The sequence below is a fragment of the Pogona vitticeps genome, chromosome 4 (assembly GCF_051106095.1).
Source record: "Pogona vitticeps strain Pit_001003342236 chromosome 4, PviZW2.1, whole genome shotgun sequence".
Classification (NCBI taxonomy): Eukaryota; Metazoa; Chordata; class Lepidosauria; order Squamata; family Agamidae; genus Pogona; species Pogona vitticeps.
In genome coordinates, this window is record NC_135786.1 from 18,803,690 (window position 1) to 18,824,364 (window position 20,675).

A 20,675-nucleotide genomic window follows, 5' to 3' on the forward strand; every position below is an offset into this window, starting at 1 on the left:
GATGGTGTCGAAAGCCGCTGAGAGGTCCAGGAGTATTAACAGGGTCACACTCCCCCTGTCTCTCTCCCGGCAAAGGTCATCATACAGGGCGACCAAGGCTGTCTCTGTACCAAAACCCGGCCTGAAACCCGATTGAAATGGATCCAGAAAATCCGTTTCATCCAGCAGCGCCTGGAGTTGCCCGGCCACAACCCGCTCCAACACCTTGCCCAAATAAGGGAGGTTCGCCACTGGTCGGTAGTTGACCACCAGCCTTGGGTCCAGGTTAGGCTTTTTAAGGAGTGGTCGAATTACCGCCTCTTTCAAGGCGGTAGGGACCACTCCCTCTCTCAGAGAGGCGTTCACGGCCTCCTGGACCCAAGTGCGAACCCCCCTGGCAGATCTTCCAATTAGCCAAGATGGGCAAGAGTCGAGCGGCGTGGTGGTAGAACGGACAGATCCAAGCACCCTGTCCACATCCTCGGGTCTCAACAATTGAAACTCATCCATTAAAGTTTGACCTAAGCACGGCACACTGGACACATCTTCCGATTTTGCAGTAACAGTGGAGTCCAGCCCACTGCGAATCTGAGCGATTTTTTCCTCAAAATGAATAGCAAACTCATCACAGCGAGCTGATGAGCAGTCCGGGACCTCCACCAGGTTTCCCGGTTGAAGAAGATCCCGGACCACCCGAAACAGCTCTGCTGGACGATATTCTGAGGAAGCAATGCGGCTGGAGAAATATTGCCGTTTCGCCAGCCGTATTGCCACGAAATAGGCCCGATAATGGGCTCTAAGTCGTGTTCGATCGGATTCCCAGCGGGACTTCCTCCACCTGCGCTCTAGCCGTCTCCCCTCTCGCTTCATCGCCCGCAGTTCAGAAGTATACCAAGGAGCTGTCTGGGCTCGGCGAGCAGGGAGAGGGCGCTTAGGCGCAATCGTGTCAACCGCCCGGGTCATCTCCCTATTCCATAGGGTGACCTGAGCTTCGACAGGAGCGCCGACCATATCAGACGGATAATCCCCCAGAGCATTCAGGAAACCATCCGGATCCATTAGTCTCCGGGGGCGGATCATCTTAATCGATCCCCCACCCTTACTGGTACTCTCTGACTTCTCCATAATCCAGCACATGTTAGCAATTTGATCTCTAGTTCCTCTGCCCTTTCGAAATCCAGCTTGTACTTCTCGTTGCACATACTGCTGAAGCTTACCCTGGAGGATTTTGAGTATAAACTTGCTAGCGTGTTAAATGAGTGCAATTGTACGTTAGTTGGAGCATTCTTTGGCACTGCCCTTCTTTGGGATTGGGATGTAGACTGATCTTTTCCAATCCTGTTGAGTTTTGCTATAAGAAGCTGATGATCAGAGCCACAATCAGCTCCAGGTCTTGTTTTGGCTGACTGTATAGAGCTTCTCCATCTTTGGCTGCAGAGAATATAATCAATCTGTTTTCAGTATTGCCCATCTGGTGATGTTCATGTGTAGAGTTGCCTGTTGTGTTGTTGGAAAAGAGTGTTCGTGATGACCAGCTTGTTCTCTTGACAAAACTCTTATTAGCCTTTGCCCTGCTTCATTTTGAACTCCAAGGCCAAACTTACCTGTTGTTCCTTTCATCTCTTGACGCCCTACTTTAGCATTCCAGTCCCCTATAATGACAAGAACAGCTTTCTTTGGTGTCAGTTCTAGAAGGTGTTGTAAGTCTTCATAGAACTAATCAAGTTCAGCCTCTTCAGCATTGTTGGATGGATAACTGTGATGTTGAAAGGTCTGCCTTGGATTTGTATTGAAATCATTCTATCATTTTTGAGATTGTATCCCAGCACAGCTTTTCCCACTCTTTTGTTTACTATGAGGGCTACTCCATTTCTTCCACAGGATTCTTGCCCACAGTAGCAGATATGGTAATAGTCTGAATTGAATTCACCCATTCCTGTCCATTTTAGTTCACTGACGCCTAGGATGTCAATGTTTATTCTTGCCATCTCCTGTTTGACCACATCTAGGTTCCCAAAGTTCATACATCTTACATTCCAGGTTCCTATGCAGTATTTTTCTTTGCAGCATCCGACTTTCCTTTTACTTCCAGGCACGTCCACAGCTGAGCATCCTTTCAACTTTGGTCCAGTCACTTCATTAGCTCTGGAGCTACTTGTCCTTGTCCTGTGCTCTTCTCAGTAGCATGTTGGATGCCTTCCGACCTGAGGGGCTCATCTTCGAGCGTCATATCTTTTAGTCTTTTGTTTATGTCCATGGAGTTTTCTTGGCAAAGATACTGGAATGGCTTGTCAGTTCCTGCTCCAGGTGGATCACGTTTAGTCAGAACTCTCCACTATGACCTGTCCGTCTTGGGTGTCCCTGCACGGCATAGCCCATAGCTTCTCTGAATTACTCAAGCCCCTTCGCCACAACAAGGCAGCAATACGTGAAGGGGATCTGTCAGTTTGGAAGTGTTCAATTCTCTTTCTTTTCTCTTTCCCATTCCCCCGTCAGTATCCACTGGCAGATGTTGGGTTTGCCAGCAGATTTGTTTATCTGTACATAAAGCAGGAGTGGGAAATGTGTAGCAATCCAGATGTGCTTAGAGTGCAACTCCCATTAGTGATAGCCAGTATAATCAATAATGAGGGCTGATGGAAATTGCAATCCAGCAACATCTGCAGGGCCACATGGTGCCCAACCCTGATATAGAGCAGCACAGACACTGACTTTTGGCAAGAGTGCCCATTGGTAATGGGCACAAATTCTGCTTCCTGATAATCTGTTTTCTATGTAAAAAGAACATGTAAAAAGATCTACTTGAAAATAGAACTAAAATTTGTGTTTGAAAATTTAGATCCCAGTGAAATGGCAGTAGTGTAGTGGTTTGGTCCAGGCTATCAGTATCATTGCCTCTCCTACTACCAAGACTGCAGAATTCATGTTATTTTGCACACATTTTTTAAAAATGGGGTAGCAATTAACTGCTGGATAACTCAGTGGTTTATATATCTGTCTGAGAGTTTGGGAGTTTGATTCTGCAGTGTTCCTCCTTGACAGGCTGGGCACAATTATCCATTTTTGGGATGATTTAAATTTTAAAAAGTATTTTTTTAATTTAAATCATGTTTAAAATTTATTTGATTTTTTTTAAAAAAAATAACTGGTTTTTTAATCCACCCTGGTCCTGCTTCAGTTTTCAGTACAATTTGTGGTGTACTTGGGTGTTATTTCCACATAGGAAGTTCAGTTTTTTATCTTAAAAGCTTCCTGTCTAGAAAACATGGGAGAGATCCTGAAGCTGCTGTCAAATTATTTCCATCTTTGTACATTTACGCTTAAACGCTGGTTATCATCTGCTCCATGTTACAATGAAGCCATTAGAGTATGAACTAATGGAAGATACATATTTATGCTGATTTTGGAAGTAGCAACTTTATTTTACAAAGCTTTAGCCCATTCCAGCTTCTTCGTTTTGAAGACTGAAACTTATAAACCCTAAATTTAAACACATCCCAGTTGAATAAAATCTGATACAGGATTTCCAATAGTTCTTAGTGGTTATAAATTCTAATAAAATGAACATTGAAACTCTGCTTTGGAGTTTGCTTCTACAGTAATTAGAATTTTACTTTCATAATACTAGGAATGTGTGTGGTTTGCCTGTATGTGGTGTGCCCAGGTTGTTCTAGACTTGGAAGCTGTTATGCATGGCAATACTGTGCACAATTTCTACTAATACGTACATTCTGGCTTGTTGGCAATATGGATCTGCAACCAAAGAATGCTTAAATTTACAAAAGGTAATAGGAATCCAATGACTGATATATAATATTATTTTCGTTTCTTTATTCTCTTGATTAAACAAAACAGTGTGATATAGTATTTATAGATTATCAGACTAGGGCTAGAGAACAGTGTGCTGTCAAGTCAATTCTGACTTCCATTAACCCTTTTCAGGATTTTCTAGGTAGAGAGTACTCAGTAGGAGTTTACCATTCCCTTCTTTTTTTTGGGGGGGGGGGTCCTGGGATTGTGCAGCTTGCACAAGGCTACACAGGTTTGCTCTTCTGGGATGAACAGTAGGGAACTGAACTACTATACCCTGACTCCTCAGCCAGATACCTCACTGAACTATCTAGCAGTTTGCTGCTAGAGGAACCTGAGTTCAAATGCCCACTTAACCATGAAACTTATTCACAGTTAGTTTGATCTTTCTCACAGGACTGTTATAAAATAGGAAGAGGAAAGAGTCAGGTACAATGCTTTGAGGGAAAAGTATGATGTAAAACAGTAAGTGTTACTTTTAAAATAATTTCAGATGCTGTGTTAAATAGTAACCCTGGTTAGTGTAAATGCAGCTGTTCTCTAACAAGCAGTTATGGTCCAGAAGAAAGTGGGAGGAAGAGAAAATTCAAGATTCTATATTCTGCTTTCTTGGTTATCCAAGCAACTGTCTTGTGTTCTTCTCAGATACATTGAGTCAGTTTACTTTTTCAGCTACAGTGTAAAGTAGCCAAGGCCAAGAAATAGTGATATGCCACCTTGTATAATTTTTATGAAGAATTTTTATGAATTTTTACCTAGTTTTCCGGTATTGAAATGTGATATTTCATCTGTTTTGTCATGGCAGTTCCTAGCTATATATGCAGTTAATCACATACCAAACACTGCCAAATCACATACCAAACACTGCCAGTAAACAGTGTTCCTGAATTAAGCTTTTTTTTCCATGTACACAGAAGACAGTAGAAGCTTCTATGTAGACCAGGGGTCTCAGACATGCAGCTCAGGGGCCATTTGTGGCCCTCCAGATAGTAGTTTGTGGCCCCCACCTTGCCTGCCCACCCTGAACCACCCACGCATCCTCTGCTGTCAAGAGTAAAAAAAAAGCCTTGCCTTGCTCGCTGGCTCTCCCCTAAGACAGCGCCTCTTGCACCCTCCATCCAGAACTGCAGCCTGCCAGCTATCCAACCTGTCTGCTGGCTGGCAGACTGCAGTTCCAGGTGGAGGGTGCAAGAGACGCTGTCTTAAGGGAGAGCTGGCAAACGAGGCATGCTGCTTGCCCTTTTCCCCAAGTGCCTGAGCCGCCACTGAGCGATGCCTGAGAGCGGAACCCACTCCCGGCCCATCCACGAAGAGCGCCTCCAAGCCGCCAACAACAGGTGCCGCCGCCTCTTCCAGGGAAGCAGCTCTCTGGTTCTCTTTCTCTCTCGGCACCCCCAACACCAGCCCGGCCAGTGGCCGCCTCAGCGCCCGGCGGTGTTTCCTCCTCCTGCTTCAGCCGCCTCAGCTCTGGAGGCTGCCTGGGCTCTCCTTGCAAAGTTTGCTCTTCTGTTGTGGTGGGAGTAGCTGCTCCTGCTGAGTGTGCCTTGTTTTGAGGGGGGCCCTCAGGGGAAGGTTGCCGGACCTGTGTGTGTGTGCTCCTGCATGCTTGTGTGTGTACCTGTGGGGGGGCCACCCCATTCTGTTTAATTTCACGGGTACAGATGGGAGCTTTTCTCCTTTGGCAAGGCGATTCTGTGAGGTTTCTAAAAAATTTATGTCATGCCCTCCTCCCCCCCACTAGGCAGTCTCCGGCACTCCCTCCCTTCTCTGCTTCTTTGTCCTGCTGGTGGTGGTGGTGGTGGTGAAGAAGGAGCCGGAGGGGGTCGTGGCTGGCGATGAAGGCTCGCGCGCCCCTCCTCCTCCTCCTCCTCGGAGGCCCAGCCGGGCTAAGGAAACTCTGGGCAGCTTCCTCAGGCTCTTGTTCCGCTTGGCGGAAAAATCTGATGTGGCCCATCCTCACCCAGACTCTGCCCCCAGCGGCCCTCATGTAAATTGAGTTTGAGACCCCTGATATAGACATTTGTTCAAATTCTACATCATTGGTTTTAAAGCCACCTTGTTCTGCGATAGTAACTTTCAGTGGTAAAACGTTGTAGTAAAGATTCAAAACAGATTCTTAAAAAAAGAGTTGAGTAAATTTATCAAATGTGTGAATTGCAAAAAAACAAAAAGCCCACACACATCCATATGGTTCAGATGATTGTTCTTAATGGAACAGATTCATTAACCATTTGGAAAGCTTTGAAGCAGTGTGCAACTATTTCTCGCAAGCCAGGAATGTAAAGATGGATGTAAATACAAGTAATGTCCACAAACAAAGGGGAAAGGGGAAACAAATTGGAATACATATTTTGGCATGTTGACATGGCTAAGACTGAACTATAAAATGAATAGTCCTCTGTTTGCATCTCACCATGAATTCAAAAAGAACAAAGAGCTCTGTGGTACCCTTAATTGCTAACAAGGGATTTTGTGTTTTTTTACATAGGATTTAGTGGACTGTAGTTCACTTTTTCAGATTCATAGAATGTTGTGTTTCCAATACATTTAATCTTCTGCCCTCCCTACCAATGTATAAATGTCTGTTTATACCAGACTCCATAGAACTCCTGTTACAACAGACTAACATGGCTTCCTCCTTGTTGTTTTAACCACAAATACAATATTTAGACTAGCAAGAGATGTGCTTTCTAACTCAGGTCTTACTCTCCCATTTGCTTCATTCTGGCTGATTAGAATATTTTGTGTAAATCTGAACTGATGAATAATTATATGAAATATACCTACAGTATTTTTATTATGCTGAATTAAAACATGATGCACTGTAGCCCTTGTTTCTTTTAATACCTGGATAAGCTTTCACTTTCTGTACTTGTCAGAAAAAAACTTGATTTCAAGGGTGAGTTAGTAGCTGTATTAGGCCATAAAAGTAAGTAGTATCTGTTTTGCTTGCTTATCTCTGATGTATTCTTAATATTTAAAGAGCTGAATACATAGAAAGGATACTATATTTACATATTAAGGATACCAAGACTTACAATAGTTTTCTGTCTGATGAGGACTGCCACTGATGTGCTGTTAAGTAGTCCAGATTCCAGTTTTGCAACTGATAGTTGCTGAGGCACCAATTTAGAATTAAAATGGTTGCTAAATAGGCATTATCAGTAGCATGTTGTCATGTATAAATATGTTTAAGACTGAGTAAAGCAATTCTAAACAGGTTGATCATTTTTGTGAGGTTTGAGCTTGCAGAAAATAAGCCAGAAGGTGGTACGGTTGAAAGTAAAGCAGCAGGAATATTACACCTGAAGTGTAGATTTATAACATTCTAGAGGCAGAAGTGTCTAATTAGACTGCTCTCACTGAGGCGGTTCCTCCATGTGACTGTAAAAGATAATGTGAGTGTTACACAGTAACTCCCTAAGGCAGTTTCCTTGCAGAGGTTAGTAATTTCCTTTGATAGTTGCATCATTTTCCAGATAAATATTTAGTGAAATCTGGATTCAGTAGTTCTATTGCTCTTCCTTTAAACATGGTTCATTTAAGGATTTTTTTTTCCAAGTACCTAGGCAAACTGTTGCTTAAGGACAAAGTATTATTAGAAATCCAGGAAATATGCTGGTTATGCACTGTCTCTGTGTTGGGAGAACTTTAAAATCAGTCAGATTCTGAGTTCACTGGATTATTGAAGGCATCCTATTAAACTAAGTTTTTTAAAAGACTTTATTGGTAATGTATAAAGTATACTAGATGTGGCTCTTCTGCTTTGCTTCTTCAGTTACTCTTTATATGTATTTCTCCCCCCCCCCCTTTTAGGTGGTGCTGGTGCTGCTGCTGAACCATTTCCACATTTCTTCAGGCTTTAGAAGATCTGAATAATTACATGTGGAGATATAAGTGGACTTCTGAAGGCAAGATAAAGGAACTGGAGAGGAACACAAGCAATTCAGTATCTTCCATAGGTGCAGAAATGAATAATTTTATAAATAGTTTGTATTGTGTATGGTTAGCTGCATCTGCAGATGAGCATAAACATTCAGCAAACATTTCTTGAAGGAGTTGTCTTCTCCAACAGTTGTAAGTGAATAGGTGGGAAACTATTGAAGTGTCCTTATTTCCAACATAAAAGATCCCTGCAATTTTAAAAAACAAAAACAAAAGCATGCCGACTCAACCTCTCTTAGTATACATAGATGGGCCAGATAGTATAGCCAGTACTGTTGGATCTCGAATGGAGAACAATGATGCCACTATGCCAATAAAAGGGGCCAATACAATCTCATGCAAGAACTTGCAGGACAAATTCTTAATGCAGGGTGACGGATGCATGCCTTTCGATTGCATGTTTTGCGATCAGACTTTTAAGCATCCAGAAGACCTTGGTAAGCATGTGTTAACACAGCACAGGCCAACACTTTGTGAACCAGCCGTTTTGCGTGTAGAAGCAGAATATCTGAGCCATGTTGATAAGGGGCAAATAAAACCAGATTTGCCATCCTCAGATATAAATGAAAAGGATAGCCAAGATTTCAGCTGTGTGGTCTGCGGGCAAGCATTTGAGGAGGCTTTTGATGTTGAGACCCACATGAGGAAGCATAAGGACTCTTTCACTTATTGGTGCAACGTGTGCGGAAGGAGATTTAAGGAGCCTTGGTTCCTCAAAAATCATATGAGAACACATACTGGTAAGCCTGGCTCTAGAAGCAAGGCCCCACAAGGTTCGGAGAGCCCCATAACAATAAATGAGGTTGTACAGGACCAAGTAACAGAGAGCTTCACATCACCTTATAAAATCTGCATGGTTTGTGGTTTTCTGTTTCACAATAAGGAAAGTTTAATAGAGCACAGCAAAGTACATACCAAAGATGCAGTAGCCAACATTGTTGGTTCGCAAGCTGACAAAAGTGACAAAGGAAGCAGAACACCAGGAGAAGAGTTTTTGCAGTTTTTAAACTTAAAGCCACGTTCACCACCTAGTGACAGCAAACAAGAAAAACCTGTAAAATGGATAGCAGAGTTAGATCCATTCAGTACATATCAGGCATGGCAGTTGGCTACCAAAGGTAAAATCGCTATTGGCCATGGACAAATAAAAGAACCAGGGCAAGAAGGAAGTACAGACAATGATGACTCATGCTCTGATAAAGAGGAGCTTGGGGAAATTTGGAACACAAATAAAGTGAGCCAAACTGAAAGCACCGGGAGGACCAAGGCAAGCAGAAATGGAAATTACCGGTATGCAGGGATTGGTAGCATGCCACAAGAGAAATTGAAATATCCCTGCCGTGAAGTGCCTTCCATGGAGATAGACTCTAAGTTGTCCCAAAACAAAGATAAGCCCACACATTGTTCAGAGTGTGGCAAAGCCTTTCGAACATACCACCAGCTAGTCCTTCACTCAAGAGTCCACAAGAGAGACCGAAAGAATGGTTTAGAGGGCAGTTGTACTGAAGGAAAGCAGCCAAAAGCAGATCTTCCGGACATTGTAATCCTGGATGACAATGGAGTGGGAGAACAAGCAGAAGGGGGCTCCGAGGACGGATCAGAAGATGGCCTGATAGAGACTCTAGGTGAGATCTACTGAGAGATATTTACAAGAGAATGTTTTGCTATTTCCATCTGCAAAACCTAAGTAATCATGATAAAGCTTTTTAATAAAAGTGGAGGTTTTGCCAATATAATATCGATACCCATCTTCCTAGGACATGATTTCAGTGTTTTGGTGTTCATATAATGGCATAATGTATTTCATATATCTGCACTTAAGGAAAGGGCTGGTTTGTACAGTCCTGTTACTGACATAGCATACAGCATGTTACATGTACACAAGATTGATTGCATGTTGCCCTCTCCTACAATAGGCAACCCTGTAGTTTAGGATGGTAGTAGTGAGCAAATATGCATTTTGTTGATTTTAAATACTGTATAGTCCTGTTTATGTAATGCTGTAACTGTTTATTAGTTTATGGCAGTTCTGCTAGTTATTTGTGACATTGAGCCATAAGCATTAAAATAATAATTGTTGGTTCTTAAAGGTTTGTAATTGGCAGCGTCTAACTCCAGAGGTTTCAAATACAGTCAGAATTTCAGTAAAAACTATGAAAATATTCAGAAGGCCAAGCTCAATTATTCATTTTAATGAAATTACTTGTTATTTCTAGATTGGTTTCTTGCCCTGTTCTCACAATTATTATGCACTTGGTCATTGAAACAATAATTAGTCCTTTGTGCAATTGGTAACAAAATAGACCTGAAAGAAGCAGAAATACTGCTGTTGAACTTAATTGTGTGCTTGCTACCCTCTAGTGGTAAATTCTGAAAGCTGCAAGTTAAGAATCAGTGGGGCGGTAGGGGGGAGAGGAAACCCAAAAATTTCTATTTCCACTGAACTGGAATTAATGTGAGAGTCATGGAGATCAAATTAATTTGAACAAACAACAGAGATCCCTTATTTATGTGTTTGGCATCTCATAATGTAGGAAATGATGAGCTTGACAGGATGAACTTTTTCTTACTCAGACACAACTGATCCTCTAAAGAGAAAAATTAGTTTGTGTCCAAGTAATGAAAGATGTTTACACTTGCACATTGGAATATTTTATCTCATAAAATGAGTCTAATGAGTACCCAGCTTGCTGGGGAGGGGGGCAATGTGTAGCCTGTATAATTAAAATTGTAAACCACCCGGAGAGTGCTTGTAGCGCTATGGGGCGGTATATAAGTCCAATAAATAAATAAATAAATAAAATAATAAATCTTCTGAAACCATCTTTTCTATTGAACTAAAACATTGGCATGGGAAATTGTGTATTTAACTTTGCATCACTGTCTACCTATTTATTTATTTATTTATTTATTTATTATCCCGCCTATCTGGCCCACCGGACCACTCTAGGTGGCATTAAGATCAGTGGAGTTAATTTAAGTTGTTGAGGGTACTACTCTGGATTTGTGGCTCTTGAAACCCTGGCATCACAATAGTGGCTATATATATGTGTGTGTGTGTGTGTGTGTGTATGCTGCCCAGTTTAACATTGTTCTCTTGTAGAGAAAATGTTTCCTCTGTGGCCTATTTTCTAGTTTTGGATGGATAGTATGATGTGGTTCTTTAAAACCCCTAACTTCAAATTGTGTGCCAGTATGGCACTGATGTATTTTTGAAGTACTAGGATTGCAGTTAATCTGAAATTTATGGAGAGCACATGCAATGAGGGGAATGAAGTAACAGTGTCCCATTCTGTTGTTGCTTTGGTAATGAAAAAAGGACATTCTGAAGTGTCATTGTGTCCCTGTAAGGTCTTCACGTGAGCCAGGACCGCAATGTTTTTTGTGCATAAACTCAAAACAGAGGAGGTGGAACTAGTGCACTCACCTGCATATGCTGTCCACACACTTTTTGTAATGATTGAATAGAAGTATTGAATTTATTGTATTTATCACTTAGAAGTAGGGTCACGAACCTGGATTGTTGGATTGCACTGTATTGTCGTACCAGTACCACAGGTGCCATTCAGCCCTGTCCCCTGACTCCCTGGATAGATTCCCTCACTCACCAGCTGGAGCATACTCTGCTCCATCTCCAGTTGTTTCAGCACAGCCTTCCTTTCTCCGCCTTCTCCAGCAGCTGCCCAATCAAAGGCAGCGCAGCAGCAATCCCTGTCCTGCTTCCTTCTCTGAGTGGCCGTCTCTATTTAGAACTGTGTTGAACCATATAGAACTACCCATGAATATTTCAGTCCCATTCTCAAGCCACCATATAAGAATCCATTACTTTACCATCCAGAAGGCAGGTTTGCACCAAAATTCATGCTTTATTTCCTAAGTACTTGTGTTTCCGTGTGTTGCAGTTTCAGCATTTCATCATCATGTGAATACTGTTGTTTTATTAAATATGAAATGAGTCTGACACAATGGCCTGTGAATCATTTTTTGAGGAGCAAACCGTGGTTGTTCCTTACCAATCCCTTGCTCACTGTTGCATCATATCATTGTTGCATCATTTTGGCATTAAGAAAATGGTAGTTAGGCTATTCAGAATACTTGGGGCATTAAAAATGTATGTCTCAAACACAGATCTAAAAGTAAAAACAAACAAACCGTATCCTGTTGTCGTGATGGCTGTTATACATTGTATAACTTTATAATGTAAGCTTTTTGTCTTTCTCACACCTTATCCCACCATCAATCTAAAGATAAAAATGAAGATGGCATGGAAAGAGCAAAAATTAAAAGCCTTGGAGCCTCAAGAGAATGCAGATATTGTGGGAAGTATTTCCGCTCAAACTATTACCTCAATATACATCTCAGAACTCACACAGGTAAGGAAATTGAAAGCTTCAGGCGGGCTTGGGTTCTTAAAGGGAAGCCATTTCATTATGGTAGAATAGTTTGGCTTTGGAGTTTATAATACTTTAAGGAAACAACTCATTCAGGGGTCACATTGGTCATCAGTTTGGATCTTTTGATTTGGCAATTGTGCTAGTTATATATCTTGATAGCAGTCCACAGGTTTTCAGCTGGAAAGTGTAAATTTATTTATTTTATTTTTTATTTATTCTATTTATACCCCACCTATCTAGTCAAACGACCACTCTAGGCGGCTAGAATGAAATACAATGGTGCCTCAACTTACGAATGTCCCAACTTATGACCATTTCAAGTTATGACCAGCTCTGGCCACAAAATTTCGCTTCTGCTTGCAGCCGGAGCTTTGAGTTATGACCAGGGGGAAAGGTGGGGAATTTAAAGAGGCTGCTGCTTTGTAGCTCTTTCGCCCCAACAGTTAGAGTGTGAGCGTTTGCAGAGAGGCTTTGGACTGCCTGGTGCTGCTTTCTGCTTCTGAGTGAGTACATACAGGGTTTTGCAGGGTGGGTTTGGGCTGGGGGGTTATGCTTCTGTGCTGTGATTTTTGTGTGTGTTTTGGTGTGCGTGTTTTTTCAGCCCCAGCGTGTTCCGATGGGGCTTGCTCTGTTTGTTTTTTGTGTGTATTTTTTTTTCCAGCCCCAGCACGTTCCAATGGGGCATGCTCTGTTTGGTTTGTTTGTGTGTGTGTGTGTGTGTGTGTGTATTTTCAGCCCCAGTGCGTTCCAATGGGGCTTGCTGTGTTGGTTTTTTTGGTTGGTTGGTTTTTGTTTGGTTTTTCTGGCAATTTTATTTTTTTCAGCCCCAGCACATTCCAATGGGGCTTGCTCTGTTTTGTGGGGGTGGGGTTCTTTTCAGTCCCAGCACGTTCTGATGGGGCTTGCTGTGTTGTTGTTGTTTGGGTGATTTTTTTGCCAGACCCGGAGTGTTCCGATGAGGCTTGCTGTGTTGTTGTTGAGGGGTGTTTGTTTGTTTTTGGGGTAATTTTTTTCCAGCCCCAGCACATTCCAATGGGGCTTGCATTGTTATTTTATTTTATTTTATTTGGTTTTTGTTTTTTTTCCCCCAGCCCCAACGCGTTCCAATGGGGCTTGCATTGTTTTTTGGGGGGCTTGGTGATTTTTTCCCTGCCCCGACACGTTCCAATGGGGCTTGCATTGTTTTTTTGGCAGGTTTTGGTGTTTCCCCCCCCCCCCCGACCCTGGCATGTTCCAGTGGGGTGTTTTTGGAGGGGGAAATAATTTTTTTGTCTGGAACGGATTAATCACATTCCAATGCATTCCTATGGGAAACGGTGTTTCGACTTACGACCATTTCGAGTTACGACCATCTTCTGGAACAGATTAAGTTCATAAGTCGAGGCATCACTGTACAAATAAAATATGAAAAAAAGAATGATATCTCCAGACAGACAGGGTGGTTAAGCACCATGCTGTTTCTAAACCCTCAAAAGTCCAGAATCACAAGCAGGCTCTTTGAAATCTGGAATGGATCTTAGAACTGGGACAGATAGGCAACAAGTAAGCAACATTCATGTAAATGTTTACCTGGGAAAACTCAATAGATATTGCTTCTGACTACATATGTAAATGATCACACTGCTGAGGAGACTGCTTGTCTTTTGAGACATCTTTTGAATTCTCTTGTCTGTTTATATTGTTTGCAACTGATCTTCAGGGGTAGTTGTGGTTTGGGTGAAGAGCTTGTTGTAGATCAGTTATGGTATCTTGTATGTTAACTTTTTTTGTTTAGCACCTCTTCTCAAGCAAATGGCTGAAACTCTGTATTCTAGCTGAAGGTATTTAGTTTGTGGGTAGATAGATGGGGAAATTGTCAAGTTACCAATTGCTGTGATGATTAGGTACCCAGAATAGCTGGGTGGGACTTGTTCTTATCCCAGAAATGTGTACTGAAAGCCTTTGGGCTTACCACCTATTCATTTGTACTACTTGATTTGCTCTTCGAGCAAACCACAGGCTCTTCAGGAATCATGCACAGATGACAAAACATTGGGGTGGAGTTCTGTATCATTTTTGTGCCTGGAAGAGGACTGGGATTTTGTGTAGTTCTTAGAACTGTGTCTTCTAATGTCTTTATTAATATTTTCCCCACAACCTCCCCCCAGCCCAATGTTTAGCAAGATACGAGCTTGAGTTTCTAAAACTAAAATTTCCTGTATGCCAAAAATGTCTCTGAAATTATCAGAATTGTTTCTAGCTTTTGGAAAAATATTGATCTCCTTAGCATTTTTAATGGAAGTGATGAGGACATTTTGTATACTTACTGAGAGGTAACATAATAGAAGTTTTCATCTCTGACTTACAACTCTTTCAGGTGAAAAACCATACAAATGTGAATTTTGTGAGTATGCAGCAGCCCAGAAGACATCTTTGCGGTATCACTTGGAGAGACATCACAAGGATAAACACACAGAAGTTGCAGCTGATGTGAAAAATGACAATAAAAGTATATTATCTTCCCAGGAGATGAGTTTCTTGCCAATTGGCAGGCGTGTACCAGAAACCAAAAATCTAAAAAGGCTTCTTGAAGATGCCAAAGATTCAAAAAGAGTCCCGCCTATTAAACAGCAGAAAGAAATGCCTTCTTCCTTTCAAAGTACACTGAAAAGTATAACTCAGGACACAACCAATGGTACAGACTGTAATGGCTTGAATATAAGTGCATCAGTTTCCTGTCTTGAAAATACAAAATCAGAAAAAAACACAGCAGAGCATCAGCTGAATAGTCTTGTTGATAAGACTGAGAAAAAGAATTCTGTGTTGCCAGAAAGTGGGCTTTATACTGGTGCTTTCAAAGGCAGAACAAATATGAATCTTCTGAGTGAAACAGAAAACTCAAAATGCAGTTTAATAGTTCAAGAAAGGCCTTTAAATTTATCTAAAGGCTCTTTTCAGGATCCGACAGTGACCTCTGCTTCTCGAGGCTCCTTAGCAACCAGCACCTGTCCCTTTTGTACTTACCGGACATTATATCCAGAGGTTCTAATAATGCACCGGCGACTGATGCATAAACCTCCCAATAACTCCAATGCTGTTAATAAAAATAGTATCAGAACCAGGGCAGCTCTTAAAGCCAGGCGTACTGGATGCCCACCATATCTTTTGGGCAAGGATGTGTCCCCTCTGCCTGTTAATTCTGGGAAAATGAAATCTCTGCCTACCCAATCAAAATCCTCATTCGTGGAGAAGGTAAAGCAATGTCCTGCTCTTCAGAACAAAACACCCATTCTTTTAGGGTTAAATTCCAGCAACTCTGCCCCAAGTAACTTGAAATCATGCAAATCTCACATTACTGGAGTTCAGATGAATAGTTCTAAACAACAACATGAAATACATCATACTTCTAGTAGCACTCCAGGACAAGACAGAGGGAAAAGGCTGGGTCCTAAAGCAAGATTTTTGGCATCTCAATCAGGTGTAAGCAGCAACTCTACTGGCTCTCCTGAGACTCGGTTGACTGAAGCTGCCTGGTCAAGCAATCGCGGAATTGAGTTTTTCAGCAACCGACATTCAGGGAATATAAATTTGGAATTTGATGGACCGCCTTCAAAAAGAACGAGGCCTAATCTTTTGGCCTCAGAGCAGGTTGATTCTTCCATGTATCGAAGAGGGAATGATGTCGGCAGATTACACGTTGCAGGCAGATATACAGGTCTGCTATCTCAGGAATGTTCACCCATCAAACCTGCTGCTGCATTCCTGCCAGTCAAACAGGGGCTTGTGAGCTCTGAAGTAGATGCTATAAATCCAGTAACTATTCTAAAGCCATACGAAACATATGGTCCTGGGCCGTTTTATAGTTCCTGTGGATCAAGTAGTGGCCAAGTCCCCATCTCTTCAAAAGAAGGTATACACTCTCTCTCAACAATGAATAATTAGAGGGTGAAGCATATTTTAAAGCAAAGTAATGCTGTCTATTTGCTGAATAAAATTAAAGAGCTTTAAGCAATTGCTTTGGCTAAAGGAGAGATAGCTAGAATTATTTTAGATTGATGCAAAATCATCAGTGTCTAAACTGGCATGTGATTGTTCTTGGCTCATTTAATCCTGCCCTAAAGTAGAGTAACTGACATATATTTATGAAGTGCATACAGGTGTGTTTGTTGAAAGCAGGATTTATAAACATTTGTGTATTATAGACCATGTAGCTCTCAAATTGTTTTGGGTAGCAATTCACATTACAACTAACAATCACAACCAGTGATGAGGGATGTTGAGAGCTGTGGGATAGCAACGTCTGGAGGATCACATCTTCCCCCTGAGTCATGCAGGAATTTTAAAAAAAATTTGAAGCTTTGTGCATGTTTGAGAGAGAGCCTAAAATAATTAAACTGAGGACTGAGTGTCAATTTGCTACCTAAAGCCATGACAAGTTTGGTGTTACTGGGTACGAGTTGTGGGGGAGACTGAGGTGAATGAATTGGCAGCTTGGGCTCCTCACATCTGAAAGAATCCTGGGCAAGGCCATGCTTGTTAGAAAATATTAGGGGGTCTTTTCTATTTCTGTTCCTATTAAAGTTCACTGGCATTCTGTTACAGACACTATATTGTGATGTACCACCTTAAGTGTGCAAAAGCTTAGAAGGGTTGGACTAGGATTTCCAACGTGCTAACATCTGAATAGTTCAGAAGCCGCTAAGCCGTAGAACCTTGCAGTATTCAAGCAAGAATATAGTAACCACGAGGAAAGGAGCTAAATCTGTAGGAAGTTCTGTGTCCACACTTGCACCACAGTGGGACTTTTGAAGCTGACCATTTTTTCTCTATAACGTTAGACCCCTCCTATGTGGTTTTAAAGGGACATGGTGGCGCTGTGGGTTAAACCGCAGAAGCCTCTGTGCTGCAAGGTCAGAAGACCAGCAGTCGTAAGATCGAATCCACACGACGGAGTGAGCTCCCGTTGCTTGTCCCAGCTCCTGCCGACCTAGCAATTCGAAAGCATGTAAATGCGAGTAGATAAATAGGTACCACCATGGTGGGAAGGTAACTGCGTTCCCTGTCTAGTCGCGCTGGCCCTGTGACCACGGAAACTGTCTACAAACGCTGGCTTTACGGCTTGGAGACGAGGATGAGCACCGCGCCCTAGAGTCGGATACGACTGGGTTAAATGTCAAGGGGAACCTTTACCTTTTTGTGGCTTTACGAAGGAGTTTGCCTAAAATCGGTAGGAACAATCTCTGTTCACACATGTGCAATTTAAATTACAAGATATTAAAGGAATGGTATTAAAGGCAAGGGAAGAGGAGGAGCAAACACTGATAGTAGTTCTTAAAGTTAAATGATAGTATAGATTTCATCACATATTTGGATCTTAGGATTTTTATTTTGTATTGTTCATAAAGTCATCTACATTCACTTTGTATTGAAGATGGCTTTGCTTCTGCAGATTGGGGCTTAAGCTACACAAGGACTGAATCCAATTTTCGAAAAAAAAATCAACAGCATGATCCCTATACAAAATAGCAAAACAAGGGTGTGTAATGCATTTATTTAACAACCAACATCTCGAAAACAAACAAGGAAGCTTTTGAGTCCAGCAGGACTCTTAGTAAGAGTAGGCATCAGAGAGCTGGTGAGGAGGGCAACAAAACAAAAATTTCCCAAAGACTCAAAATTAATCTTAACCAGATGTTGAGCCCTGACTCTCTTGCTTAAAGTGAGCTGCAGAATGGATAATATAACCTTCCAGAAGGGTTTAAAGTATCTGGTTTCCTGTTAGGCTGTGTAGCTTTTATTGTCTTTCTCTAGTTCCATAAACAAAGGTCTGCCAATCTCTCAGTGGGACTGATGCTGAGAGATTGGCAGACCTTTGTTTATAGAACTACAGAAAGACAATAAAATCAACAGAGCCTGAATGAAACTAGAAATCTCAAACTGTTTCTAAAAAGTTGCAGGATCCATTTTGAAGCTCAGTTTAAGCAGGAGAGTCAAGCCTTAACATCTGGCCAATATTGAGACTTTTGGATATTTTTGCTTTCTACCCAACCCTTGCCAACACTGCAGTGTCCAACATTGTCTAGAGTCCTGCTGGACTTAAAAGTCTGCGCCTGGTTTTGAGAATTTAGTGGTCTAATAAAGGTATTGTCTACCCTTGTTTGGTAGTCCATGCTGAAGTTCTATAAATATTCTTGTTTGCTATAAAGAATCTGAATTGCTATGATTATTCTTTTAGGCACAGGGTGGTGTTTTATTTTTTTTAATTCAAACAGGCTAATTTGCTCACCTTCCACAATTGGTCAGTTCTGAGGGAGCACCAACGTCAAGATTGGTTGGGCTCATGAATACAGTTCCCCAGTTCATTTGGTTGAATAGTGGTTGGCTGAATAGTGAGAGTGCAGTAGCATTAGTATAACACACACTTTCTCTCTCAAAGAAACCTTGGGTTTTGAATCAGGGTTAGCATTTTTTAAGTCAGTGCTTTAAAAGGTGACTACATTATGCATGTAGAAGTGCAGATTGTTTTGTTAGAAAATTGAGTTTTTTTCATTGGAAGTGAGGTATTTTGCTTTTCCTCCAGAAAACTGTTTATTTTAACTCAGATGTTGAATCAATTTAATTTTAATTGGTTCGCCATATGTGAATGCCTTTTTTGGTGTTAAATTTTTATGAGCCCTTGTGCCTACTACTTCTCACAGCCCCTGCTGCTCTTGTTTTTTTTTTTTAATTTATTACTTTTTATTCTTTCCATCTGGTATAGTGCTAGAAGAGAATGGCACTGGGAAAAAAATTAAAACAGAGCTTTGCCCTGTTCTCTGTTGGTGCTGGCGCTGCTCAGTCCTCCCATAGGATCTGGATTTCTCTTTCCAGTGTGGCACCTGCTTCTGGGCAGGAGCCACTTGACTGTTTGTAGGGTGAGCTGATCAGCTGACCTGCCCACTTACCTGCTCTCTGCAGCAAGTGATGCTGGTTCTTCCTTTCTTCTGTGGTTTGGCAATCAGCTGTTCAGTGGCTCTGCCCACCTTCTTGCTCCTGGTGGGCTCCAGTACACCAATCAGTTGTTCAGTGGGTTTACCACCTGCCTGCCAGTTAGCTGTCTGGCAAGTTCACCTGCCTGTTTTCCATATCATTATAGTGCTATGTCACTTTGAAATATTAAACAAAAAGAGAAAGATCTGCAAGTGTCTTGGAAATGCAACAATTAAATAAACAATTTGAATTGCAAGTGTAGTCTTTGTCAGTATAGGACTTTTTTTCTAAAAGTAATTTAGAAATTACTTTTCTAAATTACAGCCGCCTAGAGTGGTCCTGATCCGATCAGATAGGCGGGATATAAATAAAATAAATAAAAACTATTGCCCCAAGGGAATGCACAGGGCAATTCAAATTCCACACAAGTGCTACATGACTTTAAATTGATTTCAATAATACCACCACATATTCTGAAGTATTTCACTAATGTAACTGCATTCTGAGTTGGGTATCTGGCTATGGAGCTAGAGACTGGAAGCTAGATGAGCTTTGAGCAAGCTGCAGAGTGCCGTTAGAAGAGAATGGTAAACCCTGGAAATTGACTTATATTAATAATTAATATATGCCAATATTATTAAGTGTAATAATTTGAAATAACTTTCAGCTTTATTCTTCCAGCCTTTCACACTGGGGGAGGGAGAAGGTTTAGTCTGTTTCACTGGCCTATTAACGTTTGCAAGAATGATCAATGCCTTATTTCACAAACTTAATGTGAAAGAGACAGGTATGCACCTGAGGGGTGGGATAAGAAAGATACTGTATAGAGGACTTACTTTGAACTCTGCTCTGAAATAGTACTTTTTGTCTTGAAATCCTGAAATTATGATTGTTTCTAGCCTTATTTATAATATCTTCCAATGATTGTTTTTATTAGGAAAAAGGCCGGTGTCGTATCAACACTTGTCTAACTCCATACTACAGAAGCGAAGTTATGAGAGCTTTATTGGCAATACACAAAATCGAACGAGTGATAAAAGAACATGAGTGGCTTCAATGAATGGTAAATTACTTTTAGAAAAAAATATAGAATATATACATATAAACCATATTTTTTCTTTTCTAGTTCTCAAGTGTTGGAAGGTGTATGTAGAAATATTGGAGAAGGAATGACATTTTATGTTACTTTATGGTTAAAAACATAAAAAGAACAAAAAGTAAGGTTTTTGTCCAGTATGTTGACAGCTAGCTGTATGTTGTGTCAGCCTGTTTCTCTACCATAGTCTTTCTGTCACTCTTAACTGGAGGCTAGTGGTGGTGTCTAACTGATACTTTTGTTTGTTCAGGCCTACTGTTCATATAATTATAGAAAATGAAGTTGGAAGAGGCCTATAAGGCCATCAAGTCCAAACTCCTGCTCAATGCAGGAATACAATCAAAGCATATCTGCCAGGTGCTTATCTAAGTTTTTCTTGAATGCCTCCAGTGTTGGAGCACTCACCAGCTCCTGAGGTAACTGGTTCTAGTGTCATACTGCATCCTTGAAACGGTTGCTTAGAGGGCTAAAATCTGTTCTGTTGGCATAATATTACAGCCAAA

At 41.4% G+C, this 20,675-nt stretch overlaps 1 protein-coding gene across 3 annotated transcripts in view; it reads left to right on the top strand.

Moving 5' to 3' along the window:
- Window positions 1–20,675, top strand: part of ZNF217 (zinc finger protein 217) — a 42,372-nt gene that overhangs the window by 17,759 nt on the left and 3,938 nt on the right. For 2 of the 3 annotated variants that reach the window (XM_078392165.1, XM_078392164.1), the window contains exons 2-5: window positions 7,606–9,359; window positions 11,982–12,107; window positions 14,485–16,017; window positions 20,014–20,139. In XM_078392165.1, coding sequence (XP_078248291.1) covers window positions 7,952–9,359; window positions 11,982–12,107; window positions 14,485–16,017; window positions 20,014–20,123 — 3,177 coding nt within the window. In that variant the 5' untranslated portion in view covers window positions 7,606–7,951 and the 3' untranslated portion in view covers window positions 20,124–20,139. Of the gene's footprint in view, window positions 1–5,582; window positions 6,719–7,605; window positions 9,360–11,981; window positions 12,108–14,484; window positions 16,018–20,013; window positions 20,140–20,675 lie in introns of those variants that run through there. The other variant, XM_078392166.1, reaches the window with a different exon arrangement.